This window comes from Gambusia affinis, linkage group LG12 (assembly GCF_019740435.1).
Source record: "Gambusia affinis linkage group LG12, SWU_Gaff_1.0, whole genome shotgun sequence".
Lineage (NCBI taxonomy): Eukaryota > Metazoa > Chordata > Actinopteri > Cyprinodontiformes > Poeciliidae > Gambusia > Gambusia affinis.
This window is the reverse complement of record NC_057879.1, coordinates 11,331,082-11,347,870: the sequence shown is the minus strand read 5'-3', so window position 1 is coordinate 11,347,870 and position 16,789 is coordinate 11,331,082. Positions and strand designations below refer to the sequence as shown.

General features: G+C 44.0%; 2 protein-coding genes across 4 annotated transcripts in view; one reads left to right on the top strand and one right to left on the bottom strand.

The window, feature by feature from the left end:
• Positions 1-623: 623 nt before the first annotated feature.
• On the top strand, positions 624-14,485 carry LOC122841545 (RNA-binding protein MEX3B). 2 transcript variants are annotated; one of them, XM_044134931.1, is made up of 4 exons: positions 624-1,184; positions 1,705-2,277; positions 4,272-4,513; positions 4,593-14,485. In XM_044134931.1, exons 2-4 carry the CDS (start codon positions 1,770-1,772, stop codon positions 5,808-5,810), a joined length of 1,968 nt encoding a protein of 655 aa, XP_043990866.1. In that variant the 5' UTR covers positions 624-1,184; positions 1,705-1,769; the 3' UTR covers positions 5,811-14,485. The 2 variants fall into 2 exon arrangements, with proteins under 2 accessions (XP_043990866.1, XP_043990867.1); XM_044134932.1 differs by lacking the exon at positions 624-1,184 and adding an exon at positions 1,216-1,609.
• LOC122841544 (protein unc-13 homolog A-like) overlaps positions 14,356-16,789 on the bottom strand; it is a 41,487-nt gene continuing 39,053 nt past the window's right edge. For both annotated transcript variants that reach the window (XM_044134929.1, XM_044134930.1), the window contains one exon: positions 14,356-16,620. In XM_044134929.1, the coding sequence (XP_043990864.1) occupies positions 16,332-16,620 (289 nt within the window). In that variant the 3' untranslated portion in view covers positions 14,356-16,331. The remainder of the gene's footprint in view (positions 16,621-16,789) is intronic.

Here is a 16,789-nt window from a genome sequence, read left to right as displayed (position 1 = left end):
CTTAAATTATGAAATAAGATGTATCAATCGAACAGAAGTACCTGAAAGAGATGTTTTCCACGATACCTTTACTGTATGAAACGGTATATTTAAGACCTTTTACCCAGACCCCCCCTCTCCTTCCTGTTTCACCTTAAGTGAGGTCATCAAAAAAAAAAAAAAGAAGTGAGATTGAGTTCCTTTTATATCAGGGTGTAGATGAACGCCCTCTGCTACTGCTGCATCCTTTATCACAATTTGGCTCGAGTGTTTTATTATTTCAATTGTTATTTTTGATTAATTGTTAAAGGTGTTGAGATATAAGATCAGCTATTTGAATCGTAGAATTAATTTAAGAGTCGTGTGATTTCAACGCATACATGGGCTTAGATTTAAGACATGTATTTTTTTTTAAGGTACACTATACTCATAAATGGTCTCTTCGGTGTGTTTTAAGGTCAGTAATCAGACATTGCCAAGTTATGCCTCTTGTTATAAAATAAGCTATGAAGCCAACAATACCACTGAGCATGAGCATCACTCGGAGGTGTAATTGGACCACCCCAAACACCTCATTGGTAGCCATGATGAACACACCCAACCATGACCATATACTTTTATTTCAATCTATTCATTTTCTGATCTGCCCGCGCTGTAACCGGTCGCGTAAAACACGAATTCCCTAACAAATTAAATCAGAGTGTCGCATATCGGGAGCCGGAGCGGCAGCAAGCGGCGCATCGATGCTGCATGTGGCCTCTGAACCCATTGTTGTGTCGCGGCTGACGTCAGTGCCGTGTGTGCGGCAGACGGAGCGGCGTACGCCTGGTGAGACAAAGGCGGCGGAGCGAGCGGGGTCAGGCGGCAGCACCGAGCGGAGCAGAGAATCACTGGTTTATAACTCAAAGGGAACTCCCAGCCTCGGGTTTCAGCCACGCTTCTCACTGACGAGACGGAGAATGAAGACTCAGCGGCCCTCCTAGGAGCGTGCTGCGGCCGCCCGAGAAGACAAAACAACATCGGTGCCCCCTTTTTGCTTTTTAACGTTTTTTCCCCTTCTCCAACGCCCCCCATTTAGCTTGGCTAGTTAGCTGTCGCGCTAAGCTCATTGCGCTGCACTGATCTCCTCCTCCTTTCTTGCTGCTTCTCGTCTTTCCCTCAAGACTGAACGACAGGCGAAGAAAGGATATCAGCGGTCAGATAAAGTAAGTTTGTGATGTTTCCGCGCTTGTTTAATTTTAAAAAACAACACGGCTCTTTTTTATATTGAACACAAGTTCGACTGGCAGAGCGGAGCTAAAGCAGCTAGCCGCGGTGCTCCCAAACAAAGGGGTCGACAACGTGACTGTGAGCCGACTGTGGAGCTAGCTTGTTAGCTCTCTTCTTTATGCTAAAAACAGCGTCTGTTCATTCTCTACTTTTTATTTTAACTATTCTGACACGTGCGTTAGTGACGGGTGGTACGGCTCTAATTCCTAATTTCGTTGATGTTGAGAAATACTTTAATTCACTTGTGTTGGGACAAGACAACAAGCAGCCTGCTGGATGGGCTCAGTTGTCAGACAAGCTGCCACAACAGACAAAGCAAGCCGCTCAAATCAACACTGGTAGAGCTCGCTGCTGTTGATCGGTACTCCCCTCCAGTCGTGTTTTACATATTTATTGGAAGCTCCTTATTTTCCTCCCCACTTTTAATGCATTTTCTTTTTTGTGTGTGTTTTTCAGCTGAAGGTGAGATCACTCCCAACAAACTGGCATCCGTGATCTGATGTGAGATCCACGGAGAAACTATGCCTAGCCCTTTATTTCACCCCGAGATAATGGACCACGACGTGGTGATCAGCAGCCAGCACAGTGGCGTGGCTCTGCCCCGGGAGACGGACCAGGACTCCCGGGATGAGGACCACCAAGAAGTTCTCCGTTTCGCCCTGGACCAGCTGTCACTCATGGCCATGGATAAAGTGGACTGTGGGGGCGGCGGCGGTGGAGGCAACGGGCTTGTGGACACTCTGGACGGGACCCAGGGTCCGGGCTCTGAGAGCTGCAACGGCGTGGGCGGAGGGGGCTACGTGGATTTGCAGATGCTGGAGCATCCCAGCGGATCCAGGGACTCGCCGACGTCCTGCTCTCCGTCTCCGGAGTACTACGGCTCGGGCGGGTACCACATGGCCGGGTCCCACTCCATGCTCCACGGGGAACAAAGCTCCGTCCTCTGCAACAGGAAAAGAAGCGTGAACATGACTGAATGTGTGCCTGTCCCCAGCTCCGAGCATGTCGCTGAAATAGTGGGGAGACAAGGTGAGAATGCTGATGGATAATTATAATTATTGCGTGTTTGTGTTGGAGTCTGGCTTGCTCTTTGTTTGGGTGGCTGTCTGGTGAGAGGGGGGCTCCCTGAACTTAAACCCCCTCAGAGCTTTAAGCATGCTGCTCCGATCGCCTTGTTTTGGTTTTTAATAGCGAGCATAATGCGGACTCTGGCTCAAAAATAAAAAATGCACATCTGGATTGTTTTCCGCCGTTATTTGTCCTCAATATGTTGACAATAATCTGACAAGAGAGTGGGAGAGTGAGGGTGGCTGATGAGGAGGATGGAGGGGGAGGGGTGGAAGAGGGTCAGACAAAGCGGCAGATTGTCGGGAGTCTGGACGTGTCTAGAAGCCTGCACCAAACAAAGAAAACGTAGCGAAATCCCGCTCCGTTTGTGCGTGGCGCATAAAAAGCGACCGCTTTCATCACAGACATCGCACCTCAAACGCGAAAAACGTGTCCATGTCGCCTTGTTATCGCGATTTCTGTTTGATTTGAAGCTCAAACAGGAGCAAAGCAGGCGCACAAACACGGGACTGGGCGGTGTAAACGCCCTGCACCCAGCGCTGTCTGCCGATGCTGCCGAGCGCCTGCGAGCCGAGCCCCCTTTTTTCCACAAACAAAGCATTTCTGTACGGCTTTTAATCAACATGTAACCTGAAGTGAGGCTGGACGTGTGTTTCGGGCTCGGTATTTTCGTCGCAGCCGCGCTAGCGTTACGGCATTGTTCTCTTTGTTTGAAAAAGCCATGCTTTCTGCTTCCCAGAATGACATCACGCTCCGTGCGTCCCATTGGTCGCCGACAGTGAAGCCCTCGCATTTAAAGACACAGAGCAGCGGCGGAGTTGCCGAGGCCAACATTACATGACAGACACTGCTGCAGCTACCCGCTTTTACGCTTTACCTCACTTACAGCTAGAATACCTGCTGCCATTATCATGCCTTGCTCCATTTGATTGTCAGTAATGGCCGGTTTTAGACAGCGCAGGATATGAACAAGGCAGACGGCAGGTAGTACTGATTGAAGTTGAGTGTCCAATCAAACAATCGGAAGTCGAGCATTTTCCACATGAATTGGGGGGGAAAGCAGGCATGTGTTTGTGTTTGTGTTTATATAAGCCGGTGTGAGCAAGTCAACTTAAACGGCGCCTTATTAGCATCACTGTTGCTACTGATTGTACTATTTTTAATGATTATCAGTATTGTTTTTTTTTACTCCAGGCATATTTTAGAGAGGTGTTGTTTTCTAGTAGCGCTAGTGTATTTATACTGCCTCATCAACACGTTCAGCAGTGTTAGGAAATTCTATATTTTTTTATATATCACTTTTATTGAGCAATTGTAGACATGGACCTGAAAAAAACCCACAAGTTATTAAAACTTGTGTTTTTCACAGTGTGTTTATGCTGTGATGTATTTGCTTTCACTGATGTAATTGATGATGGCTTCAGGCTAAATTGCCAGTTAATTGTATCATCCTTCTGAAGATGCTAATTAATGCGTCTCATTGTACTGTCTCTCTTAACCTTTTTTTTTTTTTTTTTTTTAGGAAATCAGACAAATCACCATGAACATTACTAGACCTCTGTTTTCTCACTGTTTTGGTATTTGACAGAAAAAATCTGTTTGTAGTGTTTAGATTTGCAGTAAACTCCATGCTCGTGGAAATAAAAGTAACCTAATGTTGACATCTGTTGAATTTTGAAGAACTTATAAATGCCTGAATCACATTGATTGATTGCAACTTGTTTTGATTTCATTGAGCTTTTTTTTTTAAATTCATGTGTGCTTAGATGTTTGACGCAATTGTATAAAATGATCCGTTTAGATTATGTGATTGAGTCTCTAAGCCCTGTTTCAGCAAGTACTTCATGTCATTTGTTACATTAGGCTGTTTTGTTATTTACATATGTAAAATATTGATTAGGTCAAAGAGAAATGTGAGTCTAAAACAAGTCTGTGTGGCTCTTACTTTTTTCCAGGTTGTAAGATCAAGGCCCTGCGTGCCAAAACAAACACCTACATAAAGACTCCAGTCAGAGGAGAGGATCCGGTCTTCATCGTGACGGGGCGCAGGGAGGATGTGGAAATGGCCAAGCGTGAAATTGTATCTGCAGCCGAGCATTTCTCCATGATCCGGGCGTCTCGCTGCAAAGCTGGAGGGCCAGGCGGAGGAGGCTCTCTGCCCGGCCCTCCTCACCTACCGGGACAGACCACCATACAGGTACAGAATCCGTCTGGGGATTGGAGAATAGAAATAGCTGAAATCAAGGTTGGAATAACGTCTTTCTTTACCAATCCAGGTGAGGGTCCCCTACAGAGTAGTTGGTTTAGTCGTGGGGCCGAAAGGAGCAACCATCAAGCGCATCCAGCAGCAGACTCACACCTACATTGTGACCCCCAGCCGAGAGAAAGACCCCGTCTTTGAGGTGACGGGAATGCCGGAGAACGTGGACAGAGCGAGAGAGGAGATCGAGACCCACATTACCCTCCGAACTGGAACCTTTGTTGACCTTCAGGGAGACAACGACTTCCACACCAACGGGACTGACGTTAGTCTAGAAGGCCTCGGTTCCCTCAGCGGGGGGCTCGGAGCGTCTCTCTGGTCCAGAGCCACAAGCCACCACCCTGCCCCTCCCCCTCCCCCTCCCTCCCCACCGCCATCTCTTCCCATGTCCATGCACCACTCCTCCAGCCGGAAGATGTCCTCTTCGGTCGCCTATCACACGCACAACGGCGGCATGAGCTCAGACAGCTTCAGCTCCAACAGGAAGCCCACCGAGGGCGGCAGCCCCACCAGTCCTTTCAGCACAGGCTCCAGCAGCGCTGGAGGTGGCTTCACCTTCGGAGGCGACTCCACCCCGGGACTTGCTTCCTCAGACGAATTGGGCTTCGAGTTCAGTGCTTCCAACATCTGGGCGCCTTTTGTCAATGGCGGGGCCGGGAGCAAGACCTCCGCGTCTTCTCAACCGCAGCAGCCCTTGCGCCGCAACAGCAGCGGCCTCAGCGGCGGCGCCATCACCCCGCGACTGTCTCCGACTTTGCCTCAGGAGACGGGCGTGGGCCAGCTGGACCACCCGCTGGCCCGCCGCGCCCAGAGCGACCCCCTCAGCACTCTCTCCTGGCTGCAGTCCGGCAGCACGGGCGGAGGCGGCTCCTTCTCGGGCGCGTCCAGCTCCAGCTCCGGCGGCTCGTCGACCGGCTACTCCTCCTGCTCGGCCTCATCCCTGCCCGGCGGCTCGCCCACCGACTCCGAGGGAGGCGGCAGCACCGTGGGCATCACCTCCGGGATGCTGAGCCACCTCAAAGGCAGCTCCGCGGTGGCGGCACTCGTCGGCGTCGGCCCCGGCGTCAACAGGGACTGCTTTGTGTGTTTCGAGAGCGAGGTGACGGCGGCCCTCGTGCCTTGCGGCCACAACCTGTTCTGCATGGAGTGCGCGGGGCAAATCTGCCAGTCGGCCGAACCCGAATGCCCTGTCTGCCACACTCCGACCACACAGTGCATCCGCATCTTCTCCTAATGCCACGGGCAGCTGAGTGGGTGGAGCTGGGTTAGGTAGCGGGGTAGGGGTGGGGAGGCAGACGGGCACCAGCTGTGGTGGAGTAAATGGAAGGAATCACACTAATAACCTTCACACAGATGATGGACCATATTAAATGCATTAATAGAGATGATGATACTTTACGGATGTTGATATATTGCTGATAACTGTCAAGATGAATAATACCAATAATAATAATAATAATGACTTATTTTCCGAGGGAAGTGGATTGAAACTTGTCTGCAGACAGTCGGGGCTCAGACAGTCTCTCAGCGGTGAACTTATGGAAGGAAACTAGTGTCTTATATCTCTTCAGGCCTTCATTTCGACGTGGAGTGGCCCCCCTCGCGGGCCGCCTACCCGCCTGTTCGTCTCCACGCGTCTTCATTCTGGCTTCTTCAGATCTCTGCCTGCTTTTCTCTCTTTCTTGCTCTCTCTCTCTGTCTCACAGCCTTTTTTCCTTTTGACACTTTTGTACTTAACAGATATTTTTCGATAAAGCTGTCAACGAGGCCTGCACTTTTCTACTCCTCATTTTAACGCCCTCGACTCCCCCGCCCCCCAATTGTCCTCCGCGCTCTTTCGCTCGCTCATGCTAAAACAAAATTTTTTTATTCCTTTCGTGACACAAAGTGGAAATGGTTCTTGGAACATCGTCATTCTTTATTTTTAGGTTGGCATGTTTGTCAGGCACCTATTGGAAAACACTACACTACTTGAGGAACCTCTTCAGGATGAATTCTCAATGCCACACAATACTTGGTCATCCCATAAATAAGCCAAATGATTACTGGGAACATGCTCCTCGATTCAGTTTGGTAACACGTTGGGTGAAATTTGGATGAGTCCTCGCCGCATAATTAGTGTGGCTGTTTATTATTCTGTAATAAGTGAGAAATGTACCGTTTTTAGCGACGCTAAACGCCTGCGATTGTGGTCGGTTTGTATGTTTAGACTGCCTGACAATCCCTTCACATCTCGTGTTTGTGTTAGTATGATGCCCAATCGCACCAGTGCGTCATCACCTGGAGAGGGCGCCGTTTCATTCGTCTGATCCAAATCGTGTCTGTTACACTTAAATATACTCGTTTTTAGTGGGGTTTTTTTTTCTTGTTTTGTTTTTCTTTTAGTAGTTTGACTCTTGTCCGTGTAGTGTGTGGGTAAGACATATTTTGAACTCTGACAAGACAGGGCTTTGATGTCACATGAGAATGTTAAGTCCAATACGGTTTAGGAGAGAAGACGAACAAGGGGCTTGAATTTTAGTTTTCACGCACTGTAATCCCTTTGTTAAAAGAATAACAAAACAGAGAAACAGCTCTTACTGTTTTCGTCTTCCACCCCTCTCAGACAGCAAAGCTGTCTCTCTCAGATGACACTGTTGTACTTATAGATGGATTCAACGTCACTCCACTTACTTCTCCCCCAAATGGCTCCTCCCCCTTTGGGGGGCGGTGGTGGAGATGGAACAGTTTGAATGGGAGTAAATGGATCTCTTGAGGGGCTTATATAGTGATAAAAGTATAAAATAAACAAATGTTGAATGTTAGCTCTAGGTGTTGTATCTTTGGAGACGTAGGTTGGCAAGTCTGTACAGAAAACCTTTTAGGTTAATTGGCCTAAATGTCGTGACTATAGCTGGCTTTGACTGAAGTCTATAAAAGGAGTATTGAATCTTCATATCTACTTGCAGTTCTTGCATTGATGGCGCCTTGGATGAGCTCATCTTCCTGCCGCCACATAGCCAATCAAAACGCAGGGATTCCTCTAATTTCGAGGGGAGTCCCCCACAAAGGATGTGAACATTCTCCCTTCTCTCAGCAGCAACCAGGGGGAGCCAGCTCTCCTCTGACTACACACGCATGAAAGTCGTAGAAAACCCTGTTTAAACTGCAGTCGAAAGATTAGTTGTATCTCCTTTCTTATCTCTGCTTTTTTTTTTTTTTTAAAGTTTTGTCGTCTGCCTTCATGGCTCACATTATAGGAACTGAGACTGTGTAGACATAACTTCATGCATTTCTCCCCCCGGTAATTAACATTCCATGTGATTTAGAATGATCAACATGAGTTGACGATTAAAAGAAAGTGATGAGAAAACACTTGGAAAACCATTAAGTTTGAAGTAACCATAATACATACACTGGCATATCTCATGGTTAACAATTGTATTTTACAGATCACGTATCTCATGAATTAAAAATATAATTTAGAACAAACGGCAGCTAAAAAAAATGATATATTAAATGCTTAGTCCTAAAACGTACTGGTTCACCCCAATGGAGGATGGCTGAAGTGATTAGTGTAACGTTACCAATTGGCAACAAGAAGCTCTGTAGTATAATGTTTGACCTCGTCCGCGATGGTATCCAGACACCTAAAACTAATAGACATTTGTTTGTTTTATGCTTATATTGTACCCTGGACCCCAGAAGTTAGCTTTACTCCCATCGACTTTCCATTACTCCCCCAGAGGGGCCCCAAGTACCCGGATGTGTTAAATCTGTCTATACCGCGCTGTACTCTCCACAAAATGTAGTGCACTATATAGTTAGTAGTTTGAGATTCGTCCTGTGTTTCATAGCATTACTCCAATAAGGCAGGCACGTCCTGTTCGCTGTTTGTGTTTTAATTTTTTATTTTTTTTCCCTTGGAGGAAAAAAAATAAATAAAAAAATCGAGTTTGCAGTAACTGCCTCTCATAGTGTTAAAAATGCTGCATTTCAGGCGGCGGAGTTTGTCTCGGTGGCCCCCTTTCTTTTTTTTTTTTTTTCCTCTCTCTCATAGAATGAGACAAGCCATGACAACTAAAATAAACATTCTCAAGGGCTTCCTCTGACTACACACACACACACACATAATCACACATGTTCAGGCTCACACCGTATAGGAAGAATCAACTTATCCTTTATGGCAGCTAGTAGCTAGGTCATCCAGGGCTTCCAGACACTTCTTGTGTTCCAATCCCAGCAGCTGCAGAATGTTTTTTGCTGTTTTTATGTTGAATCAGTTTTCCAGTCGTCCCTCATCTCATTCGGGTCCTGTTGGTGTGTAGTGTGACGTTCCCCACTGACCAGGACAGGTTGCAGGGTTTATGTTTTTATTTAAATTTTTTTTTTTTTTTTAAAGAGACTACGAACAGTGATTTATACAAGTTATGCTTTTGGTGCTCCAGTTAGTTTCAGTATGATTGCAGTTCATTGCTGCTTTTTCGAAAGGTTCGCATTCATACACACACACACATATATATATATGGTTTTTTGTTGTTTTGTTTTAACTGTAGGAGAAAATGTGACCTTGAGCTGGAACATGCGAAGTCTCTACAAAGACTCATCCATGGTGCTTTTGGTGCAACTCCCTACTGAGTCTCAGACGAACAAACCCGCTCGTTACAGCGAGGGGCCGCCATTTACTTCTCAGAACGACAACAACCACCGCCACCCCGGGTGCACCGTAGACCCGACGGGTCGTCCCCCCCCCGCCCCCCCTCCCCTCCCGCCCGCGCTCGTTCTCGTTGCGTTCCGACCGACGACAAGCCCGCCTTTTCCCGCCCTTCCCGTCGGATCCGTTGCTGTTGTTTCGCGTCTTCAAACTGGGACCAGATGCCGGGCTGTCTGAATGAGCACATCTGTGATGACTGGTGCGAGTCTGTTGAGGCCCTTTCTTTGAAACTGTCCAGACTGACGTGTCGAAGAATAAATTGTTGTATTCTGCCAGATGGGTTTTCATGTTAAATCTTTGAGGGTTTTTTTTTTGTTTGTTTGTTTTATCCCCCTCTGGCCAACGAGCAAATGTTAGGGTTGATGTACAGTAATTTTAAATGTTAAAAAGGTACAGTTTTTTTTTTTATTTTCAGATTGACTTTTTAATGTTTCTTTTTTAGCTAATTGTGTCCCCATCCCCCAATTCCTTCCTTTAAGGTTTGAAAACAGGGTTTCCTGAGGCATGCTAGTCAGTGACCTCCAACCTTTTTTTTTGTGATTAGAGGGGGGATGCTAAGAGAGCCGTGCCAGGAAAGGGGTAACAGACTCCCCTCAAGCCCCCTGCTCTCTCCTATTTTTGCTTTAATTCTCTTTGTATGCAGAACCAAAATGTTTAAACCGTCGGCGAACTAGGTTTCAGGCCTAACCTGTGTGTGTAAATACCCTGGATACAATCAACAGGATCTTGTTTTTCAAAAGCAAAAAGGACTTAATTGAAGATAAGTGTAGTTTCTAAAGAACATGTATCATTATTTGTAAGTTAACCATCTGCATGTCTTCAAAGCCACCCGGCATTAGCTAATAATTTTTAAGATGAAAAACGAAAAAAAGTTTTTACATGTTTTATTTTTTACGATTTTATTTGCTTACCTAAATATCCCAGACAATAATGTGACCCTTTTTATTACTTCAAAATTTTTATTTTTTATTTTCCACTTTTTTTTTTGTTTTGTTTTGTTTTTGTTGTTGTTTTCCTTTATTTCCTGTGTACTACATATAGGCAATTTATAACAAAATGAGAAAAATTATTGAAGAAATTTTAAAATTGAAATATATTTTATTTGAAAGTTTATGGACCTTTTAACCGTGAGCCGGAGAAATTGTATAATCGTATAATTTGAGCTGACTTAACGGTTATGAGAAATGTATCAAGAGTTTTATTTTTTATGCTTCTTTAATAAAGTCTTGTTTTTTGGTTTCATTTTTTTACTGTAAAAAAATACCAGCTTGCGTCTTTTGTCTTTATTTCTAAGGGGCTGGTTGGGTGGAGGCGCTGAGGCGCAGCTGAACCACATGGTGGCAGCAGACACAGCTGCAGCCAAATCGAAGCCTGTATAATGGAGGGGTGTGTAATCTGCAAACGCACTTCATTAGCATTGAGTTACGGCTGAAGTTTAAGAAATATGACTCTTGTAAAAAGGTAATTTAACTTAGTATTTCAATTCGACAAAAGGGACTTGTATTAAATAATTTATAAAGATGTATTTTAAGTCGGATGAATATGGCTTAGAGATGAGAATCTAAAATGCAGTAAATCAGATGTTTTGATTACAAAACATTTGGGGTGTTTTTCAAGCCTTAAATGTTGTGTTGTGACCTTGACAAGGGGCAGACTGCTGACCTAGAGTTCCTGCATGCTTTGGTGTTCAGCCCGTGTTTTAAGCTACACTCTACTGCAAGTCTTCATGGCTTTGAATGTCTAGAGAATAAAATGGATAGTGTCTGTACAAATATATTCATTTTGATCTAAGCATAACAGTGACTCTTGATTTATGTTGAAAATAAACCAAGAGGTTACTTCAAGAAGGTATTGGTTGCAAGGATTTTTATGAATAAGGACAGGCGAATACAAATGCAGGCCACACTTTTCAGATCTTCTGGGTCTGCTCAGATCTCCTTCCAAGTGGAATGTACCTGCAAACCCTCCCTCAGAAAGATTCCTGGCCAGGAGATGAACACACACAGCTAAATTCCTTTACCGTGAAGAGCAGCAGCTGAACTCTGAACCCCTCCGCTACCACGGAGACTCTCGTTGAATCTTAAGGCCACCTGACGGAGGAGTTTATTTCAAACGTTTGTGTTCAGGATCTCGTCCTTCTGGTCATGATTCCTTTCCCAACGATCACTTTGGAGTGTTTTTATTTGCATTTTCATTTCACCTGTTTTCCCTATCGACAGCTGCAATTTGTGATTCGCAGAGTTACCTTCTGACTTGAACAGATTTTACCTGACGAGCAACAATTAGCGTTTCCTCACCATTCACTTTAAAGATGTAACATAATTTAAAAGAAAAAAAAAAGCTTAAAAGTAAAGGTACAGGGAGACATTTAGTTTGTGACACAAAAACATCCTTTTAATAGGAAGCAGATCACAATCAGGCTGCATTCCAGCTCCGCTTCGTCCTCATTTAAACAACAATAACGATAAGAAACAAATTACAAACATCCTCAGTAGAAAATAATTCTCTCATGCGAGTTCTGTGTTCACCCTACATTCAAACTGAAAACATGATTTTTTAAAATTTTTACTTTTTTTTTTTTTTTTTGAAAAACAAAACAACACACAGATGGCTTATTACACAGCTCGGGAAAGTCAGACCAAGTCAGTAAGCAAAAATAAATAAATAAATAAATTTAAAAAAAGGTCAAATAACATCAAAGAGACACGTGCTGGCACAATTAAGTTTCCCATCATGCAAGTTTTAGTTGACTTTATTCACAGGGTGGGCATCGTTGGTCTCCATAGAGTTGTGTCGGCGTGCATGCATGCATGTGTGTCATCTCACGTGTCCATTTTTGTGCTTGAGCTGAGATCGGTGTGCAGGTGTGTGTTGTCGGTGCGTGTGTGCAGGAGTTGTCCGCACGTCGGCCCAGAAGGGCCGTTGCTGCTGCTGCTGCTGCTGCTGCTGTTGCTTTTTCAGATCCAGACTGAAAAGGAAGGTTTTTTTCTTGAGCCCTGGGATCACACACACAACACATGACAACAGCGTAACCTGCTGGGACTCCTGAAGGAGCACTCCACCGATTTATCACTGCACTTTAGTTTTGTTTTCTGCTGTGTTGACAGGAAAAGAAAAAAAAGATAAATAAAAATGATTCAAGCTTATGTGGCAGAGCAGAGATATCCTTTGTGGGTTTTTTTGGGGGGTTTTTTTTTCCTCCCATGACCAACAAAGCAATGATTTAGTCAACAACAATTTAGTTCTGGCTAATGTTAGAAATTCTGGAAGATGAGGTAAAAAATAAATAAATAAATAAATAAATAAAAAATCTAACTCCACGGTAAAGCTTCAGAATTTTTTAGGTGAGGTTGTGTTCAAATGTAAGAGGTCACTGCAGTAAATAAGTGATTGTTTTATCGTGTGGTATAAATGGGGAGCAAAAGCTAACGGCTGTTCCAATAAGAATAGCTTTTCTAGAACAACTTGTACCTTTCTAAAACAAGTACAACCTCAAAATGTGGCAGATATTTATGTGTCCTATTTCCCAAGCATTTAAACTGTCACCACATTTGGATGGGGAAGTTATTTACAAAGGGAAACAAACAGGAAATGGAGGTAGGAGGCGGTGCACCACCGTGGATCTTCCTGAGTGAAATACATATGAAGACAATGTAAAACAATGTAAAAATCTATGAAATAGCATTCACTTAAACATTGGAATATGTCAGATTTTTTTTTTAAGGCTTTACTTTAATCCACCTTTGTCCTGTTGGCTGTAAGGTTGTGTTTGCAAAGTCCAGTAAGCTACCAGAAGCTTACTGGTAGCTTCTGGTACCAGGAAGCCATTTGTAGGCAGTCAGGAGGATTTTTCTTATTTCTTTTTACCGGTTTACATTTTTGCTAAACTTCTTGATTCCTTAACTAAACATGCCAACTCTTTGATTGTTTGCAGCTGCACCTATAATCACAATTGCCTTCAGTGGGTGTGTGTTAAACATGCACCCAAAGAGAAACAGGATGAATCTGTATTATTTTCCATTGGATTACCACGGATAAGGAAGCAACACGAATGTGGACGCTACATTTTCCCGTTGCTTCACGTCATTCTCCCCAGTCTTTATAAGAGGAAGTTAGAATGAAATTATCCAATTTAAAGTGAACAAGATGATCTTCCTACATTTTTTTGTAGTCCATATTTGCTCTGTGAGAAACCATTTGCTTCCATGTTCGAACACTGGTCTGAGAACCAAAAAGAAAATCCCTGCAATGAATCATGCAACCTAGGAAGAACAGGTACTTTGACTAGAAATGCTTTACATAACGTATTTAGTTCCCCCTACGTTTCACACAGGAAGATGATTACTGGTGAACCTTCTCTTACCTCCACTTGTTGCGTTGGAAACAACCAATCCCGACAAAAAGGTGGCTTTAAGGTTCGCTAAATATTGTTTGCTAAAGGCAGTACGACGTTATTTCAAGAAGGTAGAACCAGGCTTCGGTCTTACGGTAGTCTCTCTTGGATTGGCCGCTAGTTTTAGCCTCTGCGGCTAAATAATCTGGATTTATACAGCAATGTAACAGCACCTCACTTTAAAAATCCCGAAGACACGTCTGTTGGGGACGTCTACGTTACTTCACGCAACAATGCAACACATTTTCTCGTATGGTAATCAGGAAGGTTTTTGATGTGTAAAAATCAGTGGAGTTCTCCTTTAAGCGTTGCCAAAGATTCACAGAGAAACCCAGCAGGGTGTTTATATTCTTATGAGTCAAGTGAAATCAGTTGGCTTAAATCAAAGGCATGAGTCGGTGTCGCTAAGCAAGTCACGGTTTGAGATTTTCACAAGAGCAGAGAAAACGCTCTGCTGAGGATAAGTGACATTCACAGGATTTATTTTTGGTAGATTTTAGCCTCCAAGTAAAGACAACACGTAACAGGCCAATGTGTGGGTGGCTTTAGTCACTGTCACTAACATATAGAGATACAAAGAGACTGCAAGGCGAGCTTGATTATGGCTATGAGTGTCTGCTTTTCTTTTTTTTTTTTGCAAGAAAAGGTAACGGTTTATCAACCATTATGCCTTAAAATAATACTTGAACTTTATAAATGCTTGGCGGTGACTTTAATGGCTTCATTCTTTGCAAAAAAATAATAAGAAAAGAGCTCTGGTTTTGGAGATTTACCATTCCTAGAGAAAAATGCAAAATCAAGACACTTTCCTTAGGCAAGTATGCAAAAAAAAAAACACAAAAAAAAAACACACACACACAAAAACAAAAAAACAAGATAATACACTTCCAACAGGAATGGGAATTTATGAGTCCGTAAAGAAAATATCCCAGTGGTTTACAAAAAAGTTGTGATCATAACTTTCCCATTCCTTTGATGTGGATAGTGCCCTTGGTGCTCTTGTAGTTTTCTAATGTTGACAGCGCTTACAGTTTGGGCGTGTAGATATTGCTCGCTGTCAGAGAGCCCATATAGTCGGAGTGACAGTCCGCCCGGACGGACACGCCAACGCTTTCACACACATGCATGTACACATGAAGAGAAGACACAGCAGCGTTAACAGAGGGTTTTATGGGTTCATAAACTAGTATTGCCTTATTGGATGGAGTTTCTGTATGAGGCTCTGCTTATGGGACAGTTCCTGCTGCAGCTGCTGCGCCTCGCAAAACTATTCAAACCTCTTGAAATTTTTGGGATTTTGTCACTCTGCATTCTCAAACCCCTTGATATTTATTGGGAGGATGGACCAACAAAAAACCTGCAGTATTGTAAGGTGGTAGGAAAAGGATACATGGTTTCTAAACGTCTTTGCGGAAAACTCATGTCCATCTCTTTCCAGTTTACAGTTATTGGCTAAGTTGTGTTGATCTGTGACATCAAATTAAAATAAAATGCATTAAATATTGTGGGTGTACTAAAAAAAAAAAATATTAAAAAGTTCAATGTGTATAAATACTTATGCAACGCTCTGTAGCTGAGATGAATCTTGTGTTCGGCTGGCCAAAAGAAGCACTGACAGTATGTTTTAGTGAAAATGACAATCCAGTCCACAGATCTTATAGCCCTTTTTTTATTTTTTTTTTAGGAGGGGGGTTAATGTGCACTCAGGAGTGGTAGGGGGTCTGGGAGTATTGCTCCGTTTAACGTGATGCGCTATCTGGCCACAACCTCTGCTTCACTCAACGCATCACAGCTGTGGCTCAGAACTGTTTCCCTGTCAGCGTATCCTCTCTGCAACAATGAGCATTAGTCAAAACCTTGCTGTTACAGGATTATATGCACCATGCTCAAAACAGATAGCATATCGGAGGATTGGGGGGAGGTGGGCTACGGTTATAGAGAGGTGAGTCACAGTGTTTCTGGGGTCAACATGCAGGACGTTAATACATTACAGAAAAGACTAAGAAACATGTCGCCCCTCGACACTGATTTGTGTTCTCTTAGTTTTTTGGGTGGGGGAGATTTATTCGGCAGAAGTGTCTCACATACCACATCGTACTTTAGGAAGACTGCGGAGAGCGAACGGAGCGGATGGCGAACGACGCGGTCAGACACACAGGCAAACAGACGGGCAGAGAGACGGAGTTAATGACGAGGACAGCTCTCCTGAAGATGCAGAGAAGGAAAAGTGCAAAGTGGTCAAACTATTCACATAGTTTAGTTGTTGGTTCTGTGGTGCTTTTCATCACAACTAATTGTACAGCATAAAAAACGGTGTGATGTAGCAGAAAGAGTGTTGGGAGATTAAGTAACCATAAACGTAGAGCTTAGTGCAGATGCAGAAATATTCAAAATTAAATAAAGTCTCTGTTTTTTTTTTTTTTCAATGTAAACTCACTCCCCCGTGTTTGCATTGATAACATTACAATGTAGATGTTGCATAATGTATGCAGATATATATACAATAGAGCAGTTTCACATGTGTGCTTGTATATTGCACGTGGTTTTCTATGTTATGTGTGCGTAACACGATGCCTCGTTGGGTATGTTTCTGGTATTTCTGTGCACACGTTTTTTTTTTTTGTTTTTTTTTTGTTACTATTATTTTTTCTTGGCTGCCCTCGTCCGCCTCAGCTGCGGCCCTCTTCTGCTGAACGCTGGTCGGACTTGAGCTTTACAAATTCCTTAGCCACGTCGTCGTTGTTGCGCTGAGAGAGGATGCGCAGCACCGTCAGGCCCGTCTCGTCCATGTGGACCCGTCGTCCCAGCGGCAGCCAGCAGGTGACGCTGGCCTTGTTTGCTATGTCCTTCACCTGCAGCACGGCCATTCCCACGGTGCGGTCTTCCCTGGCGAAGCAGTAGTCCTTCACACACACCTGCAGCTCGTAGCTCTCCGGACCCACTTCAGTGCCAAGCGAGCTGAAACACAGCGAACACGATCACATTTTCAGCCAGGGATCGTCTTACCTGCACTGCAAAATCACGAAAATATTACCAAGTATTTCTGACATAGTTTCAAACCAGTAACTTTATAGCAAGAAATAGGAGCTTAATTTAAGTCAACAATTCCTTAATATTGATGAAAAAG